The sequence below is a fragment of the Mobula birostris genome, chromosome 2, assembly GCF_030028105.1.
Source record: "Mobula birostris isolate sMobBir1 chromosome 2, sMobBir1.hap1, whole genome shotgun sequence".
NCBI classification, from domain to species: domain Eukaryota; kingdom Metazoa; phylum Chordata; class Chondrichthyes; order Myliobatiformes; family Myliobatidae; genus Mobula; species Mobula birostris.
The window spans coordinates 133,373,417-133,397,973 of record NC_092371.1 but is presented as its reverse complement, the minus strand read 5'-3'; the positions used below and the strand labels follow the sequence as shown (position 1 = coordinate 133,397,973).

Genomic DNA, 24,557 nt, shown 5'->3' with positions numbered 1-24,557 from the left:
TTTCACTAGAATCCCCTGTCCTGGGGTTGAGAGAAGGTTGATCGGCCCTGTGGATTTTGCTTTTACCACACAACTTCATACATCTTCTAATCAAAGATCCTTCCTCTCCCAGGGAAGAGGGCTTTAGAGCTTCTGTTGGCGTTTCTTTAGCTCTGGGTTTTATCGGATAGGATTGCTAGCCTGATGCCTAACCCTCCTCCTTTCACAGGCAACCTTGGGACCATCTATGGAGGAGTTACCCACACTTTCCATGTTCTAAAATGTATGTCATTTAGAGTATTACAATGGACTGTTCACTGTATCAAGGCAAGAAGTTCTGTATAGTCATAATATTTTCATGAAAAATGCTTTAAAAATCCATTGTACATCTTTTTACATACAACCCTCTACAAGAAAGTAGAATTTTAACGTATGATATTTAAATGTAGAATCCCCCCCATTCTTGATTGTCTACTGCAAGCTTATTTGCTGAATATGTTTTTGTCTCATTCTTATTTCTTTCATCCCCTTTATGCATTACTGACGGGCAATAAATGATCTATGAGATGTTTGGTCTGTGTACATCTCAGACAATGAGTGCTTTGTTCTGCTTTTAGGTTGGTGAAAAGTTTCGATCTCGTGCCCTGAAGTTCCCTGGCCTGATTTCAGGTTGCACAATGGACTGGTTCAGTCGTTGGCCCAGACAGGCACTGGTTGCAGTCTCTAGCCACTTTCTTTCTGATTTTCACATTGCTTGTTCAGAAGAGGTTAAAAACCAACTGGTATTAACGATGGGTGATTTTCATGACAAGGTCTATCAAACCTGTGAAGATTATTTTCAGAGGTATGTTCTAAATTGGAGTCTGATTGATTTGTTGATGATATTGAAAAACATTTGAACCCAAGGCTGGTCAACTGGATTAATCTAATAATTGTGTTCTTTAAAAATGGTGAAATCTGAACTCAGGTTTACAAGTATATTATCAGAGTACATTTGATAACCTGAAATTACCATTCTTTCCTAAGAGATAGCAGCTGTAAAGGTTGCTTCTGAGAAGAAATCTCTGTGTAACACAAGGAAGATGAATTGAATTGAATTGACTTTATTACTTACATCCCTCACATACATGAGGAGTAAAAATCTTTATGTTACATCTATGTCTAAATGTATAAGCTACCAAAATACTAAATGATTAATATTATTCTAAGGTAAATTGTGAGATTTAGTCAAAACACATAGTGCAAATGAGAAGATGTTACCAGACTTTACTGGGAAGTTTATTGCACGGACTCATCCCAGCACTCCTTTGACTAAGAAGTAATGCAGCATCAGGAAGATTGTTCTACCTCTCAGAATGGGTGACCTAAGAAGGATTCAATTGGCTTCTTAATCTATAATTATCTTGTGGTAGTTGTATTTTTATTTATGCCTTTTCAGCTAAGTCTGCCTCAGCCATTTTTCATTCTGTGAATAACTCCTATCAAAAAATTGTGGAATCCTTGAATCATAGTCATGAGAGTGTCTTGTCTGAGTTGGGAGAGATGTCCTACAGACCAATCAAGCATTAGCTTGGCATAGTGTTTCTGAAAGATTTATATCTTACAGAATTTATGCCATGGTTGTCCATCCTAAAGTCTATTCTGTTTTCCCAGCAAGGCAGACTAACTGGAAGTGGTAATGCAGTGATAGTCTGCCTTGCTGGGAAAACAGAATAGACCTTAGGATGGACAACCATGGCATAAATTCTGGAAGTGGTAATGCAGTGATATGTGAGTGAGAGGGAGGAGCCTTATGAACTCAAATCTCATAAAATCTCATGACATTAGGTCAAACATGGGTAAGGAAATTAAAGATAAAGATTAGTTTCACATGTACATCAAAACATCAAAACATGCAGAGAAAGGCATTGTTTGTTTCAAATCAAATCAACAAGGATTGTGCTGAGGGCAGCCCACAAGGGTCACCACAGTTCCGGAGTCAACATAGCATACCCACAATTTATTAATCCTAACCCCATCTGTGCATCTTTGGAATGTGGGAGGAAACTGGAACACACGGAGGAAGCGCACATAGCCACAGGGAGAACATATAAGCTTCTTACAGACAAACCCCAATCAATAATAGCTGGTGCTGTAAAGTGATTGTGCTAACTACTATGCTACTGTGCCTCTCCGGATTGTTCCTGATTACTATATGGTGGCGCTCCGGGGGCATGGTTGAAAGCTCACCCCAGCATTCCTAGCGGCCAGCGCTACTTATTGTTCTTGTCTTAAAATGCGTTTGTGGTGTGTGTGTTCAGTAGAATTATGGCGAGATATTCAAGTTCACTTATTGTTGCATTTTAGCTCAGGTTATACAGTTGCTCACTTGTGTGTTTATATGCCTCCCCGAATGTAACCAAGATGTGTAATAATCACCTCCCGCCGTTTGTACGTGACTAAGTTAGTTCTTACTGAGCTGTTACGTTCTGTCAGATATTGTACATGTCACAATAAAATAGCAATTGAGATAAACAACCTTTTCTGGTCTGTCATCATGGACTGAACATTGGCCACATTGGTGTCAGGGGTGGGATTAGAAATGCACGGCCAAACTAAAGAGGTAAGATGTTGGATGGAACCTTAAGACCCAGGGAATAAGTCAAGGGACCGAGTGATATGCCTTCCCTGCTTCCCCAGGCCAGGCTCTGGAAGATGGGACACCAACCCAGAGGGAGAAACTGGGAACTGAGCATTGTACCTTCGATGGGGTAAGCATAGCCAGGCTGCTCAACCCAGGATACAAGCACAGTGCATCTCCCGGCTCCCTCGCAGCCTGAGCCAGGAAACCAATGATGCCTCCACCATGGGAGGACAGGCAACACAGCAGGTTCACCACCAACACTGCCGAAGAAAGAGGAGGGGGAACAATGAGCCCCAGCAGTTAACTCCACAAGGTCCACCCTGAAGCTCCCCAGATACAATGCTACTGGCTGCCTGTAGCCTTACCTGGTGCGTCAAACTTACCGCAACAGGTGGATCCCAACTGAGACAGTAGTGCACCTTCTCTGACGTCGGAGGGGGATGCCCTGTGAGCCCTCCTTGACCTAGTGCTGGCTGATCAGCGTGACTATAGGGTCCTCGTAGCGGTGCTGGACCAGAGTTTTGAGTAGAGGCCATTGGAAGAAGCAATGAGGGAAGAACAGGGCAGCAGGCATCACCATGTGGGAGAAAGCCTGTGGGCGTTCGCAGCATATCTCCGCCACTGTGTTCACCCCAGTTCTGTCTTGTGGCCCAGAAAGTGTTTGCCTTCCATGCCTTTGTAAAGGCTTTGATGCCGGAGTGCCTTCAACAGCATGTTTGGCTGACATCACCATCATCGCTGTCCGAGGCATTGGCAGAGGCAGAGAAGACAGAAACAATTTTAGCCCCCCAAGGTGTTCCAGCATCGCCCCACATGCTGTGAGCCTGGGCATGTGTCACCAAGGCAGAGGAAGAAACTGACAAGGAGAAGCCCATGAGATAGTTCCGACCAACATGTGCCAGCCCTGCTGCGGAACATCCCAGCACAACCATTGGGAAACGCTGAGTGGGCAGCGCTGTGAGAGAAGAACCTTGTGGGACCTCCAGCAGAATCCCTCCTTTGTCACTGCCCCAGGTGAGCCATTTGGGTGAAGAGCAAAACTTATACGTGAACTATGTGGTGGAGGGCATCTGATGTCATCCATTGGTGGGCACAGGGTCAACCATCACCAACATCCGTCTGGGTGTCCTCCCCAACACAGACCAGCCATCCCTGCCTGGATGGACAACGACAGCAGTCCAGCTGGCTACGGTCACATAGTGACTGTGTGGAGATGAGAGGGAAGAGGTGGCTGCGCATCACAGTGGAGAGGCCAGGCAAACCTGTGCCTTGATCCTGGAAAATGCTGCCCACTGTGCCACCAAACAAAGTTTCTGGGGCACATGGTGAGTGCCGGAGGAGTGGTGATGGACTCTGAGAAGATGACGGTGGTCAGAATGGCCCACCCCCACAATGTTGCTGAGCTTGGCAGCTTCCTGAGGCTGGCATCATACTACCGCTGGTTTATTAAGGAGTTCGCCACCATTGCCAATTCCCTGCACCACCTCACCGAGAAAGGGAGGCCCTTTGCCTGGACTGACACCTGCGATGCTATTTTCAACAGCTCAGGCCCCAGTGCTGGCATAACCTGATCCACATATCCCTTCGTTGTTGAAACAGATGCTAACAATGGGGGCTCGGTGCAGTGCTGTCACAGGAGGGGGAGCAGGGAGACCTCATTGTGCCATAATTCGGCCACACCCTGAGCCATCTGAATCGAACTATAGTGTCACGCACCAGGAGCTCTTGGCCATGGTCCAGGCTTTCGGCCCCACCTCTTCAGCCAACGGTTCCTGCTTCGCACAGACCATGTATCATTGACCTGGTTGTTGAGCTTCCACAGTCCCAAAGGGCAGCTGGCATGGTAGCTGGAGGCTCTCCAGGACCACAATTTTGAGGTACAGTACCATGCCAGAAGTCACCACAGCAATGGTGACACCCTCTCTTGCCGTCCCTGTGATATTTGATTCCACCTTTAAGTTTGACAAGCAAGTTAATACAGTAGTAAAAGCCAGTTTTTTCCAGCTTCATGCTATTGCCAAAATCAAGCAGTTTCTCTCTTTCAAAGATCTCGAGAAAGTCATCCATGCCCTTATATCCTCCTGCTTGGACTACTCCAATTCCCTGTATACTGGGATTAGTCGGTCGTCTCTGTCCCATCTGCTACTGGCCCAAAATGCTGCAGCCAGGCTTCTGACAGATGCCCGGAAGAGGGACCATATTACTCCTATCCTGGCCTCCCTCCATTGGCTGCCGGTACGGTTCAGAATTGACTTTAAGATTCTCCTGTTTGTTTATAAAGCCCCAAATGGGCTTATATCACAGACTTTCTAACCCCTTATTCTACTTCCAGGTCCCTCAGGTGGGCTGACTTGGGTCTCCTGGCTGTCCCGCGATCTAAACTTAAGCTCAGGGGTGACCGCGCTTTTGCTATTGTAGCCCCTAGACTGTGGAACAGCATTCTCCTCCCTATCAGATCTGCCTCCTCCATCAACTCTTTTAAATCCAGGCTCAAATCTTACTTTTATTCACTAGCATTTGAATCCTCCTGATGTGGCTGATTTTTGGCTTGTGCCTAGGCTCTTGTGTTGTTTCTTTTATGCCTATAAGCTGTTTGCCTTTTTGGTTATGTCTGTGTTTCTCGTATTTGTAATTTTAGCTATTCTGCTCTGATCTGTACAGCACTTTGGTCAACATGGGTTGTTTTTAAATGTGCTATATAAATAAACTTGACTTGACTGTGAGGCCACTGAATTTTGCTACTGTTGCCACCTTGAGGAGTGGAGCCAGGGGCCAGTGGCAGTGGCGACACTTCAGGTGGCAGCCAGTGGCAAGGTAGACCTCCCCACACTTGACCACCAACAGCTGTGCAACAAGCAGGAGAGTGATTCCATGCTGGCGCAGGAGAAGGAATGGCTGAACAGGGGATGGTGGGCTGAGGTTTCCTCCCTGGATCCAGAGACCAAAGCCCTATACACTCAGTGGGGCACACTAGAAACGTGTGATGGATGGCTGTTCTGGTGGTGGTAGTTTTCCAACAGTGACAGACGTCTTCTGCAGCTGGTGGTTCCTCAGGACCTCTACGCCAGGGTGCAGTAATTGGTACTCAGGGTGGTGGGGGTACGGCCATTTTGGGGTTGCAAAGGCATTGGGCAAGCTGCGCGAATGCTCCTATTGGCCTGGGTGCAGGCAGGACACGGAGCTGTTCGTGCACTGTTGCGACACTTGTACGTCCCAGAAGGGGCCGGGCTGCTAGCCTGGGGTGCCAATGTAGCAGTACCTCGTGGGGGCACCAGTGGAGCCTGTGGAGGTGGACATCCTGGGTCCCTTGCCCTGCACTGATGACAGGAGCCACTACAACTTTGTGGCCATGGATTACTTCACAAAGTGGCCAAAGGCATACATGGTCCCAGACCAGAGCACTACCACCACCACTGAGAGGCTTGTGGGGGTGTTCTTCTACTGTTTTGGCGCCCCTGAGGAAATCCACAGCAATCAGAGGTGCATCTTTGAGGCACAGGTATTTGGTGAAGTCTGCAGGCAGCTGGGAATCACCAAATTATGGACACTCACAACACGCTGGAGGAACTCAGCAGGTCGGGCAGCATCCATGGAAACGATCAGTCAACATTTTGGGCCGAAACCCTTCGTCAGGACTGAAGAGAGAAGGGGCAGAGGCCCTATAAAGAAGGTGGGGAGAGGGTGGGAAGGAGAAGGCTGGTAGGTTCCAGGTGATAAACCAGTAAGGGGAAAGATAAAGGGGTGGGGGAGGGGAAGCAGGTGTAGCACTTACGCTTACAGGGTTATGCTTACGCTGGCTATTATTTGGAGGCCTATATATGATTCCCATAATGGTTTTTTTTTACCCTTGCCGTTTCTTAACTCCACCCACAAAGATTCAATATCCACTGACCCTATGTCATCTCTTTCTAAAGATGTAATTCCATCTTAACCCTGTAAGCGTAAGTGCTACACCTGTCCCAGTGCCTCCTCACTTGCCACCATTCAGGGTCCCAAACAGTCCTTCCAGGTGAGGCAACACTTCACTTGTAAGTCTGTTGGGGTCATCTATTGCATCCGGTGCTCCCGGTGCGGCCTCCTCTACATCGGTGAAACCCGATGCAGATTGGGGGACCGCTTCGTCAAGTACCTCAGCTCTGTCCGCCACAACAGACAGGATCTCCCGGTTGCCACCCACTTCAACTCTGCTTCACATTCCCATTCGGATATATCTATACATGGCCTCCTCTACTGCCATGATGAGGCCAAACTCAGGTTGGAGGAGTAACACCTCATATACCGTCTAGGTAGTGTCCGGCCCCTTGGTATGAACATTGAATTCTCCAACTTGCAGTAATTCCTCCCCCTCCCTTCCCCTATCCCTATTTCACTCTGCCCCCTCCCCCAGCTGCCCACTACCTCCCTCATGGTTCTGCCTCCTTCTACTACCCATTGTGCTTTCCCCTATTCCTTCTTCACCTTTCCTGCCCATCACCTCCCTGCTTCCCCTCCCCCACCCCTTTATCTTTCCCCTTACTGGTTTTTCACCTGGAACCTACCAGCCTTCTCCTTCTCACCCTCCCCCCACCTTCTTTATAGGGCCTCTGCCCCTTCCCTTTTCAGTCCTGACGAAGGGTTCTGGCCCGAAACGTTGACTGATCATTTCCACAGATGCTGCCCGACCTGCTGAGTTCCTCCAGTGTGTTGTGAGTGTTGCTTTGACCCCAGCATCTGCAGAGTATTTTGTGTTTACCAAATTATGGACCACACCCTCTAATCTGCAAAGTAATAGGCTGGTGGAACATTTTAACTGTTTTATTGGCCTGGGTGCTCCAGTGAGGATAGGAATAGAATGAGGTGGCAGATAAATGCATATCTGAAGAATTGGAGCAGGGAGAAAGGATTCAGATTTCTGGATAATTGGAACCTCTTCTGGGGTGATGGGACCTGTACAAAAGGGACAGATTGCATCTGAGTCTGGGGCAGGACCAATATTCTTGCAGGCAAGTTTACTAGAGCTGTTGGGAGTGTTTTAAACTTGTATGGTGGGGGTGTGGGGGGTGTGGATGGGAACCAATATGATAGAGCTGAGAATGAGCCAGCAGGTTTACAAATAAATGACAGCTGTAACATGAATTTAAAGATGGACAAGGCAATGATCGGGTACAAATGTAGACAGAGCAAAGAGTTAAATTGTACCACAAAGACAAAATTCAAAAGGGCAAAGAATGCAGAATGAAGGTGCTGTGTTTTAATGCGCGTAGCATTCGGAATAAGGTGGATGAACTCATGGAATAATTAGAGATTGGTCAGTATGACGTTGTGGGCATCACTGAGTCATGGCTGAAAGAAGGCCATAGTTGGAGCTTAACATCAAAAGGTATACTTTGCATCAAAAGGACAGACAGGAAGGCATAGGCAGTGGTATGGCTCTGTTGGTAAGAGATGGAATTACATCTTTAGAAAGAGATGACATAGGGTCAGTGGATGTTGAATCTTTGTGGGTGGAGTTAAGAAATGGTAAGAGTGAAAAAAAACCATTATGGGAATTATATATAGGCCTCCAAATAATAGCCAACGTATGCCAGTGGATCTGGTGCCTGTCCTTCCTCCCGAGCCAGTGATTCATGGGGAGGCTGGGTTGGAGTGTCTACAGCACCTCAAGGGTCGCCTGTGGGCTATTCATGATGCGGCTCAGCAGAACCAAAGCGCAGCTAGTGGCTGCCAAAAATGGGCTTATGTTGCCCGCAGCCAGGTGCGGAACTTTACTGTAGGGAACTGAGTATGGTCAACTGCCCCACCTGAATGAATAGACTATCCCTCAAGCTTGGAATCCACTGGAAGGAGCTGGAAAAGGTGCTAGGTGGTATATTGGGTGCGGCTGCCTGAGTGGTGGAAGGCAGTTGTGCTGCACCGGGACCTACTAGCACTGTATCTGCCTTCGACCACCACCAACTCAACAAGGATGAGGGAAGGAGGTGATATTCCAGTTGCCCTGCTTCTTGCCTCACCAAACAGTGTATCCCATGAGAGACTACAGACACCACCCAGTGCCCCGGACAGCAACAACCACCACCACCATCAGGACTTTTGGACTTTGTTGTGGACTCGGGTTGGTGGGGACAGCTGACCCCTCAGGTGAGGGCTCTGAGACATGCTCGACAGCTTGCCCTAACACTCCTAATGGCCAGAGTTACTTATTGTTCTTGTTTTAAAATGCGTCCGTGGTGTGCATGTTCAGTAGAATTACGGTGAGATGTTCAAATTCATTTATAGTTACATTTTAGCTCAGGTCATGCAGTTGCTGTTCTGGCAGTGGTATTTGACCACATTTGACCTACCAAGATGCAGCACTTCACTTTTGCCTGGTTAAAGTCCACCTGCTATTTCTCCACTTATATCTCGAATTGATCTATATCCCACTGTATTCTTTGCCAGTCTTCTGTGCTATCCACAATACCACCAACGTTAGTAACTCACCCATCTATATTTTCACCAGGTCATTTATATACATCACAAACACCAAAAGTCGCAGTACAGATCCCCATGGAACACCACTAATCACAGACACCCAGCTAGAATAATTTCCTTCGACTACTACCCTATGTCTTCTACGGGAAAGCCAGGTTGGGGAGGGAATGGTGAAAATAGTGACTGAAGCTGGGAGGTGATAACAGAACGCTACAGATTATGGAATCTGATATATGAGTGCTAAGCAGAGCTAAATAAGGGAGGGATAGTGGGCAGGTGGAAACAGTAGGAGGAGATAGGGGACCTAGGTCCTAGGGGACTGAGGTCATTTGGAGTATGCAGGCCTCTTCTTCAGATATTCTACCACTCTGTTGTTGCCAGTACAATCTTCTATGGGATGGTGTGCTAGGGCAATGGTATCAACACGGGTGATGCCAACAGGCTCAATAAATTGATTAGAAAGGCTGGCTCTGTTATAGGAGTTAAACTGGACACACTGGAGCCTTAGGTAGAACTAAGGACTCTGCGGAAAATCCTGGTAATTCTGGACAATGTTTCTCATTCTCTGCAAGGCTGAACAGAGGAGCACTTCTAGTAATATACTAAGAAAACTGCACTGCCCCAAAGAGCACTGTATGAGGTCATTCTTACTTTCGGCCATTGGGCTGTATAATGAGTCAACCTATAGCCATGGAAGTAATGATCCCCTCCTTTTAGACTGACGTAACTTAATTTTTATTTGTTCTTATTTCTCTTCTAATATTTATACATTTATGCACATGTAATGCTACTGTGACATTATAATTTCTTTTGGGATTAATGATGTATCTATCTGTCTATCTAGTGGGTTTAGTGTATGTGTGGTAGGTAGCTGGAATTAGGTGAGAGCAGAAAGAAACAGGGCAATATAGGGTTGGCCATGGGGTAGGTAGTTTGGAAAAATGGGTGTATGTGAGATGACCTGGTTACCAGAAGAAAAGAGAAAGGAACTTAGACGATGTGGATTATCCAAAATTAGAGAATTCAATTTTCATGCCAATGGGTTATTAGACTACCCAGGTGGAATATGAAGTGCTGTCACTCTGGTGGAGGAGGCCAAAGACATACAAGTTTGAGGAGAAGTGGGGAGGAGAGCTATAATGTTTTACAACTGGGAGCTCAATATTACCTTTGCAGACAGAGCACATGTGCTCAGTGAAGTGGTCCACCTAGTCTACTCTTGGTCTTTCTAATGTGGAGGAAACCACAATGCAAACATTAGATGCAATAGACAGCATTGGAGGAAGTTGATGTGAATTTCTGAAGCTGTTAGTTTTTCACCATTGCTACTATATAAGCCAAGTTTTTCATTGTTCACATGGGATTCAATTCTATGAAATTTCATCTCTGCTGTTTCTTTCTACAAAAGAATCCCTTTGTTCTTTTTTTGCATGCTAAGGATCTGCTAGTTGGAACATTTTGCTGATTTAAATTGATGCACATACAGTACAATGAATAGCTTCCAATGTATCTGGAACAGATTTTTGTGCCAGTTTCACCCAGTTACTTTGCTGCTTTTCTCCGACAGTAAACTGAAAATTGCATTTATACCTTGCAATGAACAATATACTCCTGAGTGCCATCTGCATAGATGTTACATTTTTGCACTCAGCAATGAAAACTTCTAATAATTTTGATTCAATGTTCTATTCAATTAATCATGCAGAGTATAATTATTGAACTGTATTGTAAAGGCAAGTCCTTCAACAAGGTACAGTAATTATATTCACTAACAGCCTTGCCTGACTTCTGATAAATAAATTGGTAAATTGGTTTGGTATTGTCACATGTGAAAAACTTGTTTTGTATACTGTCCATAAAGATCATTTCATTACAACTGTGTATTAAGGTAGTACAAGGTAGAATTTAGATTTTAAAGAGTAGAACAATTATAATAGAAGCAAAGAATAGAACTATAGAGAGCAGCTTGCTACAAGTCACCATACTCCAGTGTTGTCTTGCATCATTTTGAAACTTAGGTCTAGAATTTCAGTCTAAAGGATTAATAACGTGAGCTCCTGTATTATCTCATTTTGTACAGGCATATTGTCATCATCACCATCAATTTCTGCTCTTAATTGCTTTAAAAACATTTCCATATGACCAAAGTGTAAAAAGCTTAAGCACAAAAGTCTATAATATACACAACTTGCATCTGAAAAGCAGTGAAGCAAACTTCTGCTTGGGAACTATTATGCACTAATGTTGCCGTTTTGCTGTGATTTACTCAACTCCAGTGATTGATTAGTCTCTATGTGCTTTATGGTCAATATAAAGCAAATGGTCACTGGACAACTAATTGAAAGTTTTTTTTTGTTATTGAACACTTTTTATAACATACATGGCATAATGGTTGTAGACAATAATTGTTGAATAAACTCTTCTCGGGCTTCCAGATGGGTACAAGTATCAATTATAACTGACGTCTCAATAACAAACTCTGCCATCATCTTCAGGGATGATGCCTGGATGTGTCTAGTCCAGTGGTATTTATAGCCTCATTAGTCATCATCCAATCAGGTTTCTGCTCTCCCACCTTGTTTACAATTGAATTCCAGTTCTTACTTAGAGTGAGAACTTTAAATTTATTAACATTTTTTTCCTCTAGTTTTATTTCAATGGCTTCCTTTACCAAGCAACCCAAAAGCCACAGGTGCGGCACAGTAGTTTTGTGCCATCAAAGTCAATCCTACGGCCATTGCAAATGCAGTGTTTTGCTACCACTGATTTCACTGGGTAACCCAAACAGATAAACCTCCTGTGCTCATTGATGCGGGTTTCTACCATGCATCCCGTCTGACCGATATATGCTGCTCTGCATTCACAAGGAATCCTGTAAACACCAGCCAGCCGAAGTCCCAGGTAATCTTTGACCCACAGAATCTTTTACTTGAGCTTTCTTATAGGTTTTTGGATGATATTAATCCAGTATTTCTTCAGGATCCTGGCAATCCTTCCAGAAACCACGGAAATATAGGGAAGACAGGTGGTAGCAATAGGTTCCTCCTCGTTGTTAGGTTTTCTGTCAGCCCTTTAAAGGGCCTGATTGATTTCCTCCACCTTGTAGCCATTCTATGGGAACATTGTGCATAATCATCCCACCTATACCTGGCTGAAAGCCCAAGAAGAATGTATTCATCATATAAGCCAGGAAAGCATTAGATCCTTTTTCACAATAGTTGTTGCTATAGTGGATACTACTGTTCCAGATTTAGTGCTAACTGGTTGCAGTTAATGTATGTTGAGTATCCATTACTGCCGCCTTGTATCAGTCTGATATGAGCTTCATTATCATGTTTCCAACTCTTGGGGGTCCTGTCCATCTTCGTTTTGGTTGTGCTTAAAGGGCTGGTAGCATTAAACCAGCACTTATTATCCAGAAACTGATATTATATATGTAATGCCCTGGTTCATAATTTTATTGTTACGCTGTATGTATTTCATTTAGCAGTTCTGTAAGAGCAGTCTATTCTGTTTTCAGCTTGTTTGGGTTATTGTTGAAGATAAAGGATGAGGAGAAATGTGTGCCATCCAATTCGGATGGGAGAGCTGAGGGGAGGTTTCTCTGGTGAGGGACACACAGAAAGGTTGGTCTTGGGGGTTTTTTTTGATTCAGCGGGAGATGAAGCGAGAAGGCTCTGAGCAGAGTCAGTCATAGGATACAATCCAGTGGGAGACGTGTTTGTTCGAGATGGATTGCGAGCGACGTTCAGAAGGTGATGTGCGCTCTCACGCTGACCGAGGGCCTAGCGCGTGAGTGACAGAGAAATTCAAGATGAGCTCCAAATTGTGTACGTTTGACTGTTTAATTAAAATGGGCCCTTTTCTTTTTGTTTTTCTTTACTAATCCTTTAGTTAAGATTCATAAATATAATTCCTTTAATTGTATGCATTGCAATGTCTGTTATTTTGTGGCACTAATTTGTAACAGGGTAGCAAATTACACAGCATCCACACAAACCGGGTTTGGTGCGGAGAGCCATCTCAGCCTCATGAGTTTGGCGGGACCAGAGAGGGTCTTCCCTAGACTTATGCAGCCAAGGAAACCAGGGGCTTTCATATATGATACATATATTGTATATATCTACTGCAGTTTGAAAAATGTGTTGTTATATCCCCAATAATCTGTAAAAATAACCTCGCTATATTTACAAATTATTTAGAGGAAGTTATAGATAGCCATATAGTCAAAGTTTGCTGAAAACACTTAATGAGTGCCACTACAGTGTAAAACAGAAAAATCATGCAAAGAGGCATTGATTAATTGTATTGAGAAAATTGCAGTACTTGATGTTCTATCTGGGAGAACATTGACATCATCCACTTTGGACATACTGTAAGAAGCATAAATCAATGTATGTTTAAGTAACAAGAAAGTAGGAATTGTGCAACATAAGAACATAAGAAATTGAAGAATAATTAAGCCAAACAATCTTACCAGATCACCTCTCTGAGTCACATGATGCTAAATCTAAATTATATATTCAAACAATTTTGCTAAAAGTATTTTCTGAAACAAATTGATAATAATAAATTGGCCTTGATAGATCAAAGTATTGAGTTGAGATGTTATGTTGAAGTTGTATAAGATGTTGGTGAGGCCTAATTTGTGTGCAGTTTTGGTCACATACCTATAGAAAAGATGTAAGTAAGATTGAAAGAGTAGAGAGAAAATTTACAAGGATGTTGCTAGGACTGGAGGATCTGAGTTATAAGGCAAGATTAAATAGGTTAGAACTTTATTCCATAGAACATAAAAGATTGAGGAGAGACGATAAAAGTACACAAAATTATGAGGGGTATAGATAGGGTAAATGCAAGCAGACTTTTTCCACTGAGTTTGGGTGAGACTACAACTAGAAGTCATGGGTTAAGTGTGAAAGGTGAAATATTTAAGGGGAACTTCCTCAGTCAGAGGGTCGTGAGAGTGTGGAATGAGCTGCCAGCACAAGTGGTGCATGCAAGCTCAATTTCAATTTTAAGAGAAGTTTGGATAGGTATGTTTTTGGGAGGAGTATGGAGGGCTATGGTCCGGGTGCAGGTTGATGGGACTAAGCAGTTTAAATGTTTGGCTCAGCTTAGATGGGCCAAAGGGCCTGTTTCTGTGCTGTAGTTTTCTATGATTCTTCTAATAGATAATATAGTAGAAATAGAAATATACCCCATATGAAATTTCTATTCTGTTATACTGCTCTCAAACATTTCATTACTGAAATATATGTATACTGAATAAAAATTTACTATCTGTAATCTCCAGATATCGGCGTAGAACACATATAACCCCAAAATCTTACCTCGCCTTCATAAATAGCTACAAATCTGTTTACAAAGAAAAACATGCAAACATTGATGAGCTAGCGGAACATATGAAAATGGGTGAGTCCATGATCAAATTATTGAAATTTTTGATCCCATGTGCAATTGTCTGGAATGAATTAGGAACTAACTATACATGGTGTGATAATAATGTGACTCCAAGTCTGAGGAGGGGTTGCACTGAGTATCTTGGTGTGATTGCAGGAGGGTGCAGGTAATGAAAGGGAATCTTATGAATGTTCACAGATTATAATTAGAGGCAGTAACTATATAACAGTTAGTGGAAATTTCTGAGACAGATATTTTTCTTTAACATCTCCACTTAAATTGTTAATATTTTTCAGCCTTTGTACTGCTTGTGCCAAGGGAGCTTTCTGCTCCAGAGTACGAGAGTTGGGATTGAATTCGGAATATTTCCAGTGAAGTTTCAGAAGACTTTGATGCTCACTCCTTTATCTGTTTGTTTTCTATTATGTGGAGTATATGCAGTATGTGGCTCTCTGCAGCTATAATCCCCTTTCTCACTCTCTTAAGAGGCAATCTGTCTGAATAGTGGACTGGATACAATATTCCATTTCCCTCAAATCTCATCTAAATATCCCTTCTAGTTCAAACACTGTCAATCCAATCCTCAAATGTATTAAATACTCATAATTCATAGCCCACTGTAGTAGAATTTCAAAGATTATAGCCTTCTCAGGATTGCTGCCTGTGCCACGTTATAGTGAGGGTAGGAATAGAATGAGGTGGCAGATAAATGCGTGGCTGAAGAATTGGAACGGGGGCAGGGATTCAGATTTCTGGATAATTGAGACCTCTTCTGGGGCAGGTGGGACCTGTACAAAAGGGATGGATTGCGCTTGAATCCGAGGGGACTAACATTCTTGCAGATTTGCTAGAGCTGATGGGAGTGGTTTAAACTAATATGGCAGGGGGATGGGAACCAGGATGATAGAGCTGAGGATACACCAGCAGATTTACAAGTTGATGACAGGTGTAACATGAACGTAAGGAAGGGCAAGCCAATCAGTGCAGACGAAGCAAAGAGTTAAATTGTACCACAAAGGCAAAATTCAAAAAGGTGAAGAAAACAGGACTGAAGGTCCTGTATTTAAATAAGTGTAGCATTCAGAATAAGATGGATGAACTGGTGGCGCAATTAGAGATTGGTTGGTATGACATTGTGGGCATCACTGAGTCGTGGCTGAAAGAAGACCATAATTGGGAGCTTAACATCAAAGGATATACTTTGTATTGAAAGGACAGGCAGGAAAGCATAGGCAGTGGTGTGCCTCTATTGGTTGGATATGGAATTACATCTTTAGAAAGAGGTGACATAGGGTCAGAGAATGTTGAATCTTTGTGGGTGGAGTTAAGAAATTGCAAGGGTAAAAAAAAACATTATGGAAGTCATATATAGGCCTCCAAATAGTAGCCAAGATGTGGGGTTAAGATTGAAAAGGGAGCCGGAGGGCCAGCTAGTGGCACAATGACATCAGCGCCGAACCCTGGAACGGAGGTTCCCGGGTTCGAATCCAGTCGGGTCAGCTCCCGAGTACGCTTTCCATCCATGCCGGGTTGAGTGTCGAGATTGCAACTCGTCCTCGTAAAATAATGGAAAGAATACTGTGAGTGTCTGTGTGGGGGGTGGCGCGCCACACAGTCTCTCTCTTGCTCCACGCCTTGTAAAGGCATGAAAAAGACATCATCGTGCACACGCATGGATGCACGTACGCACACGCACACACACACGCCAAAAAAAAAAGAAAAGGGAGCTGGAAAAGGCATGTAATAAGGGGTAATGACACGATTGTAATCGGGGACTTAAATATGCAGGGGGATTGGTGTCAGATTGCAAGAGAGTGAATTTGTTGAATGCCTACGAGATGGCTTTTTTGAACAGCCTGTGTTTGAGCTTACTTGGGGAAAGGCAATCTTTGGGTGTTGTGTAACAACCCAGATCTTATTAGGGAGCTTAATGTAAAGGAACACTTAGGAAGCAGTGATCATAATATGACTGAATTCTTACTGCAATGTGAGAGGAGAGAAGCAGAAGTCAGACGTTCCAGTATCACAATGGAATAAAGGGAATTACAGAGGCATGAGAGAGGAGCTTGCCCAGGTGGGTTGGAGGAGGATACTGGCGGTGATGACGGCAGAGTGGAAATGGCTGAAATTTCTGGGAATAGTACACAAGGCGCAGAATAGGTATGTCCCACAGAGGAATAAGTTCTCAAATGGCAGGGGTAGGCAACCGTGGCTGACAAAGGAAGTTAAGGACTGCATAAAAGCTAAGGAAAGGGCATATATGGTAGCAAAAGTAAGTGGGAAGTTGGATCATTTAGAAGCTTTTAAAATCCAACAAAGGGCAACTAAAAAAGCTATGAGAAGATGAAATATGAGTGTAGACTAGCCAATAATAGAAAACAGGACACTAAAAGATTTTTCAGTTATATTAAGAGTAAAAGGGAAGTGAGAGTTGATGTTGGACTACTGGAAAATGATGCTCGTGAGGTAGTAGTTGGGGACAAAAAATGGCAGTTCAGCTTAATGGTACTTTGCATTGGTCTTCAACGTGAAAGACACTAGTAGTGTGGCAAAGGTTCATGAGTGTCAGGGAGCAGGAGTGAGTGCCATTGCTATTCCAAAGGAAAAAGTGCTAGGCAAACTCAAAGGTCTTATAGTGGATAGTTCATCTGGGCCAGATGGACTACATCCCAGAGTCATGAGAGAGGTTGCTGAAAAAATTATGGCTGCATTGGTCATGGTCTTTCAAAAATCACTTGATTCTGACATTGTCTAGAAGGACTGGAAGATTAAAAATGTTACTCCAATCTTTAAGAGGAGAGTAAGGCAAAAGAAAGGGAATTATAGGCCAGTTAGCCTAACTTCAGTGGTTGGGAAAGTGTGGGAGTCTATTATTAAGGATGAAGTTTTGAGGTACTTGGAGACTAATGATAAAATAAGTCACAGTCAGCATGGTTTCTGTCAGGGGATATCTTGCCTGACAGATCTGTTAGAGTTCTTTGAGGAAGTAACAAGCATGGTGGACAAAGGAGAGGCAGTGGATGTCATTTACTTGGATTTTCAAAAGGCGTTTGTTAATGTGACACGCATGAGGCTGTTCAACAAGATAAAATCCTATGGCATTACAGGAAAGATAGTGGCATGGATTGCAGAATGGCTGACAGGAGACAGCGAGTGGGAATAAAAGAGGCCTTTTCTGGTTGGCTGCTGGTGACTAGTGGTGTTCCTCAGATGTCAGTATTGGGACTGCTGCTTTTCACATTGTTTGTCAATGATTTAGCTAATGGAATTGACAGCTGTGTGGCAAAGTTTGCAACTGATATGAAGATAGGTAGAGGGGTAGGTAGTGCTGAGGAAGCAATGCAATTGCAGCAGGGTTTAGACAAGTTGGAAGAATGGACAAAAAATTGGTTGATGGAATGCAGTGTTGGGAAATGTATGATAATACATTTTGGTAAAAGGAACAATAGTGCGGACTATGGTCTAAATGGGGAGAAGATTCAAACATCAGAGGTGCAGAGGGACTTAGAAGTCCTCGTGCAAGATTCCCAGAAGGTTAATTTACAAGTTAAGCCTGTGGTTAAGAAGACAAATGCAATGTTGCCATTTATTTCAAGGGGAATAGAATATAAAAGCAAGGAGATAATGCTGGGCCTTTATAAGACTCTAGTCAGGCCACACTTAGAGTATTGTCAACAGTTTTAGGCCCCATATCTCAGAAAAGATGTTTTGTTGTTGGAGAGAGTCCAGAGGAAATTCTTGAGGATGATTCTGGGAATGAAGGGGTTAACATATGAGGAGCATTTGGCAGCCTTAAGCCTGTACTCGCTGGAATTTAGAATAATGCGGGGGGATCTCATTGAAACCTACTGCATGTTGAAAGGACTAGATAGGGTGGATGTGGAGAGGGTGTTTCCTATGCTGGGAGGTATCCAGAACTAAAGGGTACAGCCTCAATATTGAGGGGCGACCCATTAGAACAGAGGTAAGGAGGAATTTTTTTTGTCAGAGAGTAGCGAATCTGTGGAATGCTCTTCCACAGACTGCTATGTAGGCCAAGTTCATGTGTATATTTAAGGCGGAAGTTGATTGATCATTTCTTGATCGGTCAGAGCACCAAAGAACATAGCGAGAACGCAGGTGTATGGGGTTGAGTCGGATCCAGGATCAGCCATGATAGAATGGCGGAGCAGGCTCGATGGGCTGAATGGCCTAATTCTGCTCCTATGTCTTATGGTCCTTATCTTGAGACTATTTTAGAATCAGAATCAGGTTTCATATCACAAGCATATATCAGGCAATTTTAACTGGTTTTAGCTGGTTCAAGGCTCCCAATTCTGAGGAAATATTCTCACATCATCTATGTATTTCTATGAGATCACTTCTTTTTCTTCTGAATAGAGAACATGGAGCCAATCTACCTAATTAATCCCCCTCATGCCAAAAATACTGTCTCTTAAGTATTGTCCTACCGATATGAGAGACAAGCTGCTTTCAGTTCTCCAGGTGTGGCATCAAGCGTGGCAAAACTGCTTTACCTTTGTACCAATTTTCTTTTGCAATGAAAATGAAAGATAGATTTTGTGCTGCTAATCAATTGGGTTTTCTGGTATAGTCACTATGCAACAAACATTTCTTTGGTATACAATTATTTTAATAAAATACATGTACATCTGTGAGAAACACCAGCTTTTAACAAGCAAGCCACATTATTACTGAAAACATGCAGCAGATCAGGCAGCATCTGTGAAAAGAGAAACAATTAACATTTAAGTTGGAGGCTCTTCAGCAGATGAAAGTTCTCTGATCTGAAATGTTAACACTGTTTCTCTTTCCACAATTAATGCTTCAAGAACTGCTGAGAATTTCCTGCATTTTGGGGTTTTATCTCAAATTTCCAGCATGAGCAGATCCATTGGTTTTCACATTATTACAGGTCTCTCTAAGCTTTTGGAAGCAACTGAATCAGTGGCTCTTCTCGCTAAAGAACTAGCAGGGAAAGAAAAGGAACTGGCAGTGGCATCTCGTCGTGCTGATAAGGTTCGTGTCAAATTCACACTTAAAAAAGGCATAGGTTGAAATGTGATCAGTGCCAGGCATGTCAGATAGCCAATATGGCAAAAAGATTTGTTAGATCTTGAAGTAAAAGAAATAATGTTTAATTCATGCATCATAAAATAATATAGAGTCATAAAGTTGTACAGCACAGAAATGGGCCCTTTGGCCCAACTTGACCACACCAACCAAGGTGCTTTCCTGTGTTAGTCCCTTTTGTATGTGTTTGATACATATCTTTATGGTCCTTTCTTATCAATCAATCTGTCAAAATGTATTTTAAATATTGTAATTTTACCCTCCCTGTACCACTTCCTCTGACATATACCTACAACCCTCTGTGTGAAAAATATGCTCCTTAGGTCCCCTTTAAATCTTTTCTCTCTCTCTCCATAAGCCGATGCCCTCAATTTTTGGACTACCCTGATCCTTACCTTTTCTATATTCCTCATGACTTTTCTGAATCTCTAAAAGATAACCTCTCCTTTGCTCCAGGGAAAGCAATCCAAACCTTTCTAGTCGCTCATTATAACCCAAGGCCTCCTGTCCCAGCAACATCCTTGTGAAACTATTCTGTACCCTCCCTAGCTTATTACACCTTCTTCCTATAGTATGGCCCAGAACTGTACAAAATATTTCAAGAGATTCTCACTTGAACAGCACTAATAGGACATCCCAACTCTTGTACTCGGTGTCCCATATAATGAAGGCAAGCATGTCTTCTTCACCACCTGCTGACATGTGTCACCACCTTCAAAAACTCTCTACTTGTATCCCTAGGTCTCTCTTTTCTACAACATGCTTAGGGTTGTATCATTAAATGTGTATGTTCTGGCCTGTTTTAACCACTCAAAATCCATCACTTTATAAATGTCTGTATTAAATCCATCTGCCATTCTTTTGTCCACTTTCCCAATTGATCTAGATCTTGTAATCTTAGAAAAACGACTTCACTATTCACCACACTACCAATTTTAGTGTCATCCATAAATTTACTAATCATGCTACCTATATTTTCCTTTAGATTATTATTATATATAATAAGTAACAGGAATCCAGCAGCAATCCCTGCGATACACCATTGGTCATGGGCCTCTCATCTGAAAAACAATCCTCAACTACCACAAACAAGAAAAAATCTGCAGATGCTGGAAATCCAAACACCAAATGCTGGAGGAACCCAGCAGACCAGGCAGCATCTATGGAATAAAAGTACAGTTGAGTTTTGGGCTAAAACTCTTTGGCAGGACTGGAGAAAAAAAGCTAAGGAGTAGATTTAATAGGTGGTGGGAGGGGAGAAAGAACCCCCTCCCCTCACCTGAATAGGTGTAACCTGGAGGGGGAAGGAGGAAGTAAAGAGCTGTGAAGTTGATTGCTGAGACGAGGTGAGAGAGGGAAAAGGGGATGGGAAATGGAGAAGGGGTGTGGTTTGGGGGGCATTACCGGAAGGTTGAGAAATTGTAGTTCATGCCATCAGGTTGGAGACTATCCAAACGGAATATAAAGTGTTGTTTCTCCAACCTAAGTGTGGCCTCATCACGACAATGGAGGAGGCCATGGATAGACATATCAAAATGGGAATGGGAAGTGGAATTAAAACGGGTGGCCACTGGGAGATCTCGCTTGTTCTGGCAGACGGAGCACATATGCTCGTCGAAGCAGTCTCCCAATCTACATCGTATCATCGATGTACTGGAGACCACAGTGGGAGCACCGAACACAGTAAGTGACCCCAACAGACTCACAGGTGAAGTGTCACCTCACCTGGAAGGACTGTTTAGGGCCCTGGATGGTAGTGAGGGAGGAGGTGTAGGAGCAGGTGTAGTACTTATTCCACTTGCCAGGAGGGAGATCAGTGGGGTGGGATGAATGGACAAGGGAGTCATGTAGGGAGAGATCCCTGCAGAAAGCAGAATGTTGGGGGGAGGGAAAGATGCGCCTGGTGGTGGGATCCTGTTGGAGGAGCCAAAAGAGATGGGGGAAATTCTGAACAATTTCTTTTCTTCGGTATTCACTAAGGAGAAGGATATTGAATTGTGTAAGATAAGGGAAACAGGTAGGAAAGTTATGGAAACTATGACGATTAAAGAAGAGGAAGTACTGGAGCTCTTAAGGAATATAAAAGTGGATAAGTCTCTGGCTCCTGACAGGATATTCCCTAGGACCTTGAGGGAAGTTAGTGTGGAAATAGCAGGGGCTCTGACAGAAATATTTCAAATGTCATTAGAAATGGGGATGGTGCTGGAGGATTGGCATATTGCTCATGTTGTTCCATTGTTTAAAAAGGGTTCTAAGAGTAAACCTCGCAATTATTGGCCTGTGAGTTTGACATCAGTGGTGGGTAAATTGGTGGAAAGTATTCTTATGGTATATATAATTATCTGGATAGACAGGGTCTGATGAGGAACAGTCAACATGGATTTGTGCGTGGAAGGTCCTGTTTGACAAATCTTATTGAATTGTTTGAAGAGGTTACTAGGAAAGTTGACAAGGGTAAAGCGTGGATGTTGTCTATATGGACCTCAGTAAGGCCTTTGACAAGGTCCCACAGGGAAGGTTGGTTAGGAAGGTTCAATCGTTAGGTATTAATATTGAAGTAGTAAAATGGATTCAGCAGTGGCTGGATGGGAGACACCAGAGAGTGGTGGTGGATAACTGTTTGTCAGATTGGAGGTTGGTGACTAGTGGTGTGCCTCAGGGATCTGTACTGGGTCCAATGTTATTTGTCATATACATTAATGATCTGGATGATGGGGTGGTAAATTGGATGAGTAAGTATGCAGATGATACTAAGTGCGGTGGAGTTGTGGATAATGAAGTAGGTTTTCAAAGCTTGCAGAGAGATTTAGGCCAGTTAGAAGAGTGGGCTGAAAGGTGGCAGATGGAGTTTAATGCTGATAAATGTGAGGTGCTACATTTTGGTAGGACTAATCAAAATAGGACATACATGGTAAATGGTAGGGCATTGAAGAATGCAGTAGAACAGAGGGATCTAGGAACAATGGTGCATAGTTCCCTGAAGGTGGAATCTCATGTGGATAGGGTGGTGAAGAAAGCTTTTGGTATGCTGGCCTTTATAAATCAGAGCATTGAGTATAGGAGTTGGTATGTAATGTTGAAATTATACAAGGCATTGGTGAGGCCAAATTTGGAGTATTCTGTACAGTTTTGGTCACCGAATTATAGGAAAGATGTCAACAAAATAGAGAGAGTACAGAGAAGATTTACTAGAATGTTACCTGGGTTTCATCACCTAAGTTACAGAGAAAGGTTGAACAAGTTGGTTCTTTATTCTTCGGAACGTAGAAGGTTGAGGGGGGCTTGATAGAAGTATTTAAAATTATGAGGGGGTAGATGGAGTTGACATAGATAGGCTTTTTCCATTGAGAGTGGGGGAGATTCAAACAAGAGGACGTGAGTTGAGAGTTAAAGGGCAAAAGTTTAGGGGTAACATGAGGGGGAACTTCTTTACTCAGAGAGTGGTAGCTGTGTGGAACGAGCTTCCAGCAGAAGTGGTTGAGGCAGGTTCGATGTTGTCGTTTAAAGTTAAATTGAATAGCTATATGGACAGGAAAGGAATGGAGGGTTATGGGCTGAGTTCAGGTCAGCAGGACTAGGTGAGAGTAAGAGTTTGGTAGAGTAGAAGGGCTGAGATGGCCTGTTTCCGTGCTGTAATTGTTATATGGTTATAAGCTTTGGAGAATTATGTGCTGAATGTGGACGCTGGTGGTGTGGTAGGTGAGGACAAGAGGAACCCCATCCCTGGTAAGGTGGTGGGAGGATGAGGTAAGAGCAGATGTGTATGTAATGCAAGAGGTGCGGTTGAGGGCAGTGTTGATGGTAGAGGAAGGGAAACCCGTTTCTTTGAAAAAGGAGGGCATCTCCTTCATTCTAGAATGAAAAGCCTCATCCTGAGATCAGATGCGATGGAGATGACGAATTGAGAAAAGGAGATGGCATTTTTACAAGTAGTAGGGTGGGACAAGGTGTAGTCCAGGTAGCTGTGAGGGTCCGTGGGTTTGTAATAGACATCGGTGGATAAGCTGTCTCTGGAGCTAGAGAGAGTGAGATCGAGAAAGGGAAGTGAGGTGTCGGAAATGGACCAGGTGAATTTGACGGCAGGGTGGAAATTGGAGGCAAAATGGATGAAGTCAACAAGTCCAGCACGGGTGCAGGAAGCAGCACCAATACAGTTGTCAGTGTAGCGTAGGAAGGTGCGGGATGGTCACCAGTGTATGCTTGGAACATAGACTGTTCCACATAGCCAACAAACAAGCAGGCATAGCTGGGGCATACAAGTGCCCATGGCTCCCCGTTTTGTTTGAAGGAAGTGGGAGGAGCCAAATTCTGCTAGGCAGAGGAGAGTGGTGGTGGAGGGAAACTGGTTAGGTCTGGTGTCCAGAAAGAAACGGAGAGCTTTGAGGCCTTCCTGGTGGGGAATGAAGGTGTATAGGGACTGGACATCCATAGTAGAAATGAGATGATAGAGGTTAGGGAACTTGAAATCCTTGAAAAGATCAAGAGTGTGTGAGGTGTCACGGATGTGGGTTGGAAGAGACTGCACATTCTGACTCGTTTCACCAAGCCAATTTCTACGCCAAATGACTAGCTCACACTGAATCCAATGTGATATCACTTTCTTTACCAACATACGATGGTGGGACCTTGCCAAAAGCCTTACTAAAATCATGTAGTCACTGTCTGTAACCTCTTAAAAAAAATTAACTTAAACGATTTCCTGCATACAAATCTATGTTGACTATCCCTATTTAACCTTTGCATAAATATACTAACAATTTAACTTATCATTTACAGTGCCTATAAAAAGTATTCACCTCCCTTGGAAGTTTTCATGTTTTATTGTTTTACAACATTGATTCACAGTGGATTTAATTTGGCTTTTTTGACACTGATCAACAGAAAAGACTCTTTCGTGTCAAAATGAAAACAAATTTCTACAAATTGGTCTGAATTTATTATAATTATTAAACACAAAATAATTGATTGCATAATTACTCACCCCCTCCAAGTCCGTATTTAGTAAATGCACCTTTGGCAACAATTACAG

At 43.3% G+C, this 24,557-nt stretch overlaps 1 protein-coding gene across 1 annotated transcript in view; it reads left to right on the top strand.

Moving 5' to 3' along the window:
* The window catches only part of LOC140210901 (dynein axonemal heavy chain 8-like), a 1,093,299-nt gene that overhangs the window by 878,731 nt on the left and 190,011 nt on the right, over nt 1-24,557 (top strand). The window contains exons 66-68 of the mRNA XM_072280167.1: nt 597-823; nt 14,349-14,467; nt 19,371-19,474. Of these exons, the coding sequence (XP_072136268.1) occupies nt 597-823; nt 14,349-14,467; nt 19,371-19,474 (450 nt within the window). The remainder of the gene's footprint in view (nt 1-596; nt 824-14,348; nt 14,468-19,370; nt 19,475-24,557) is intronic.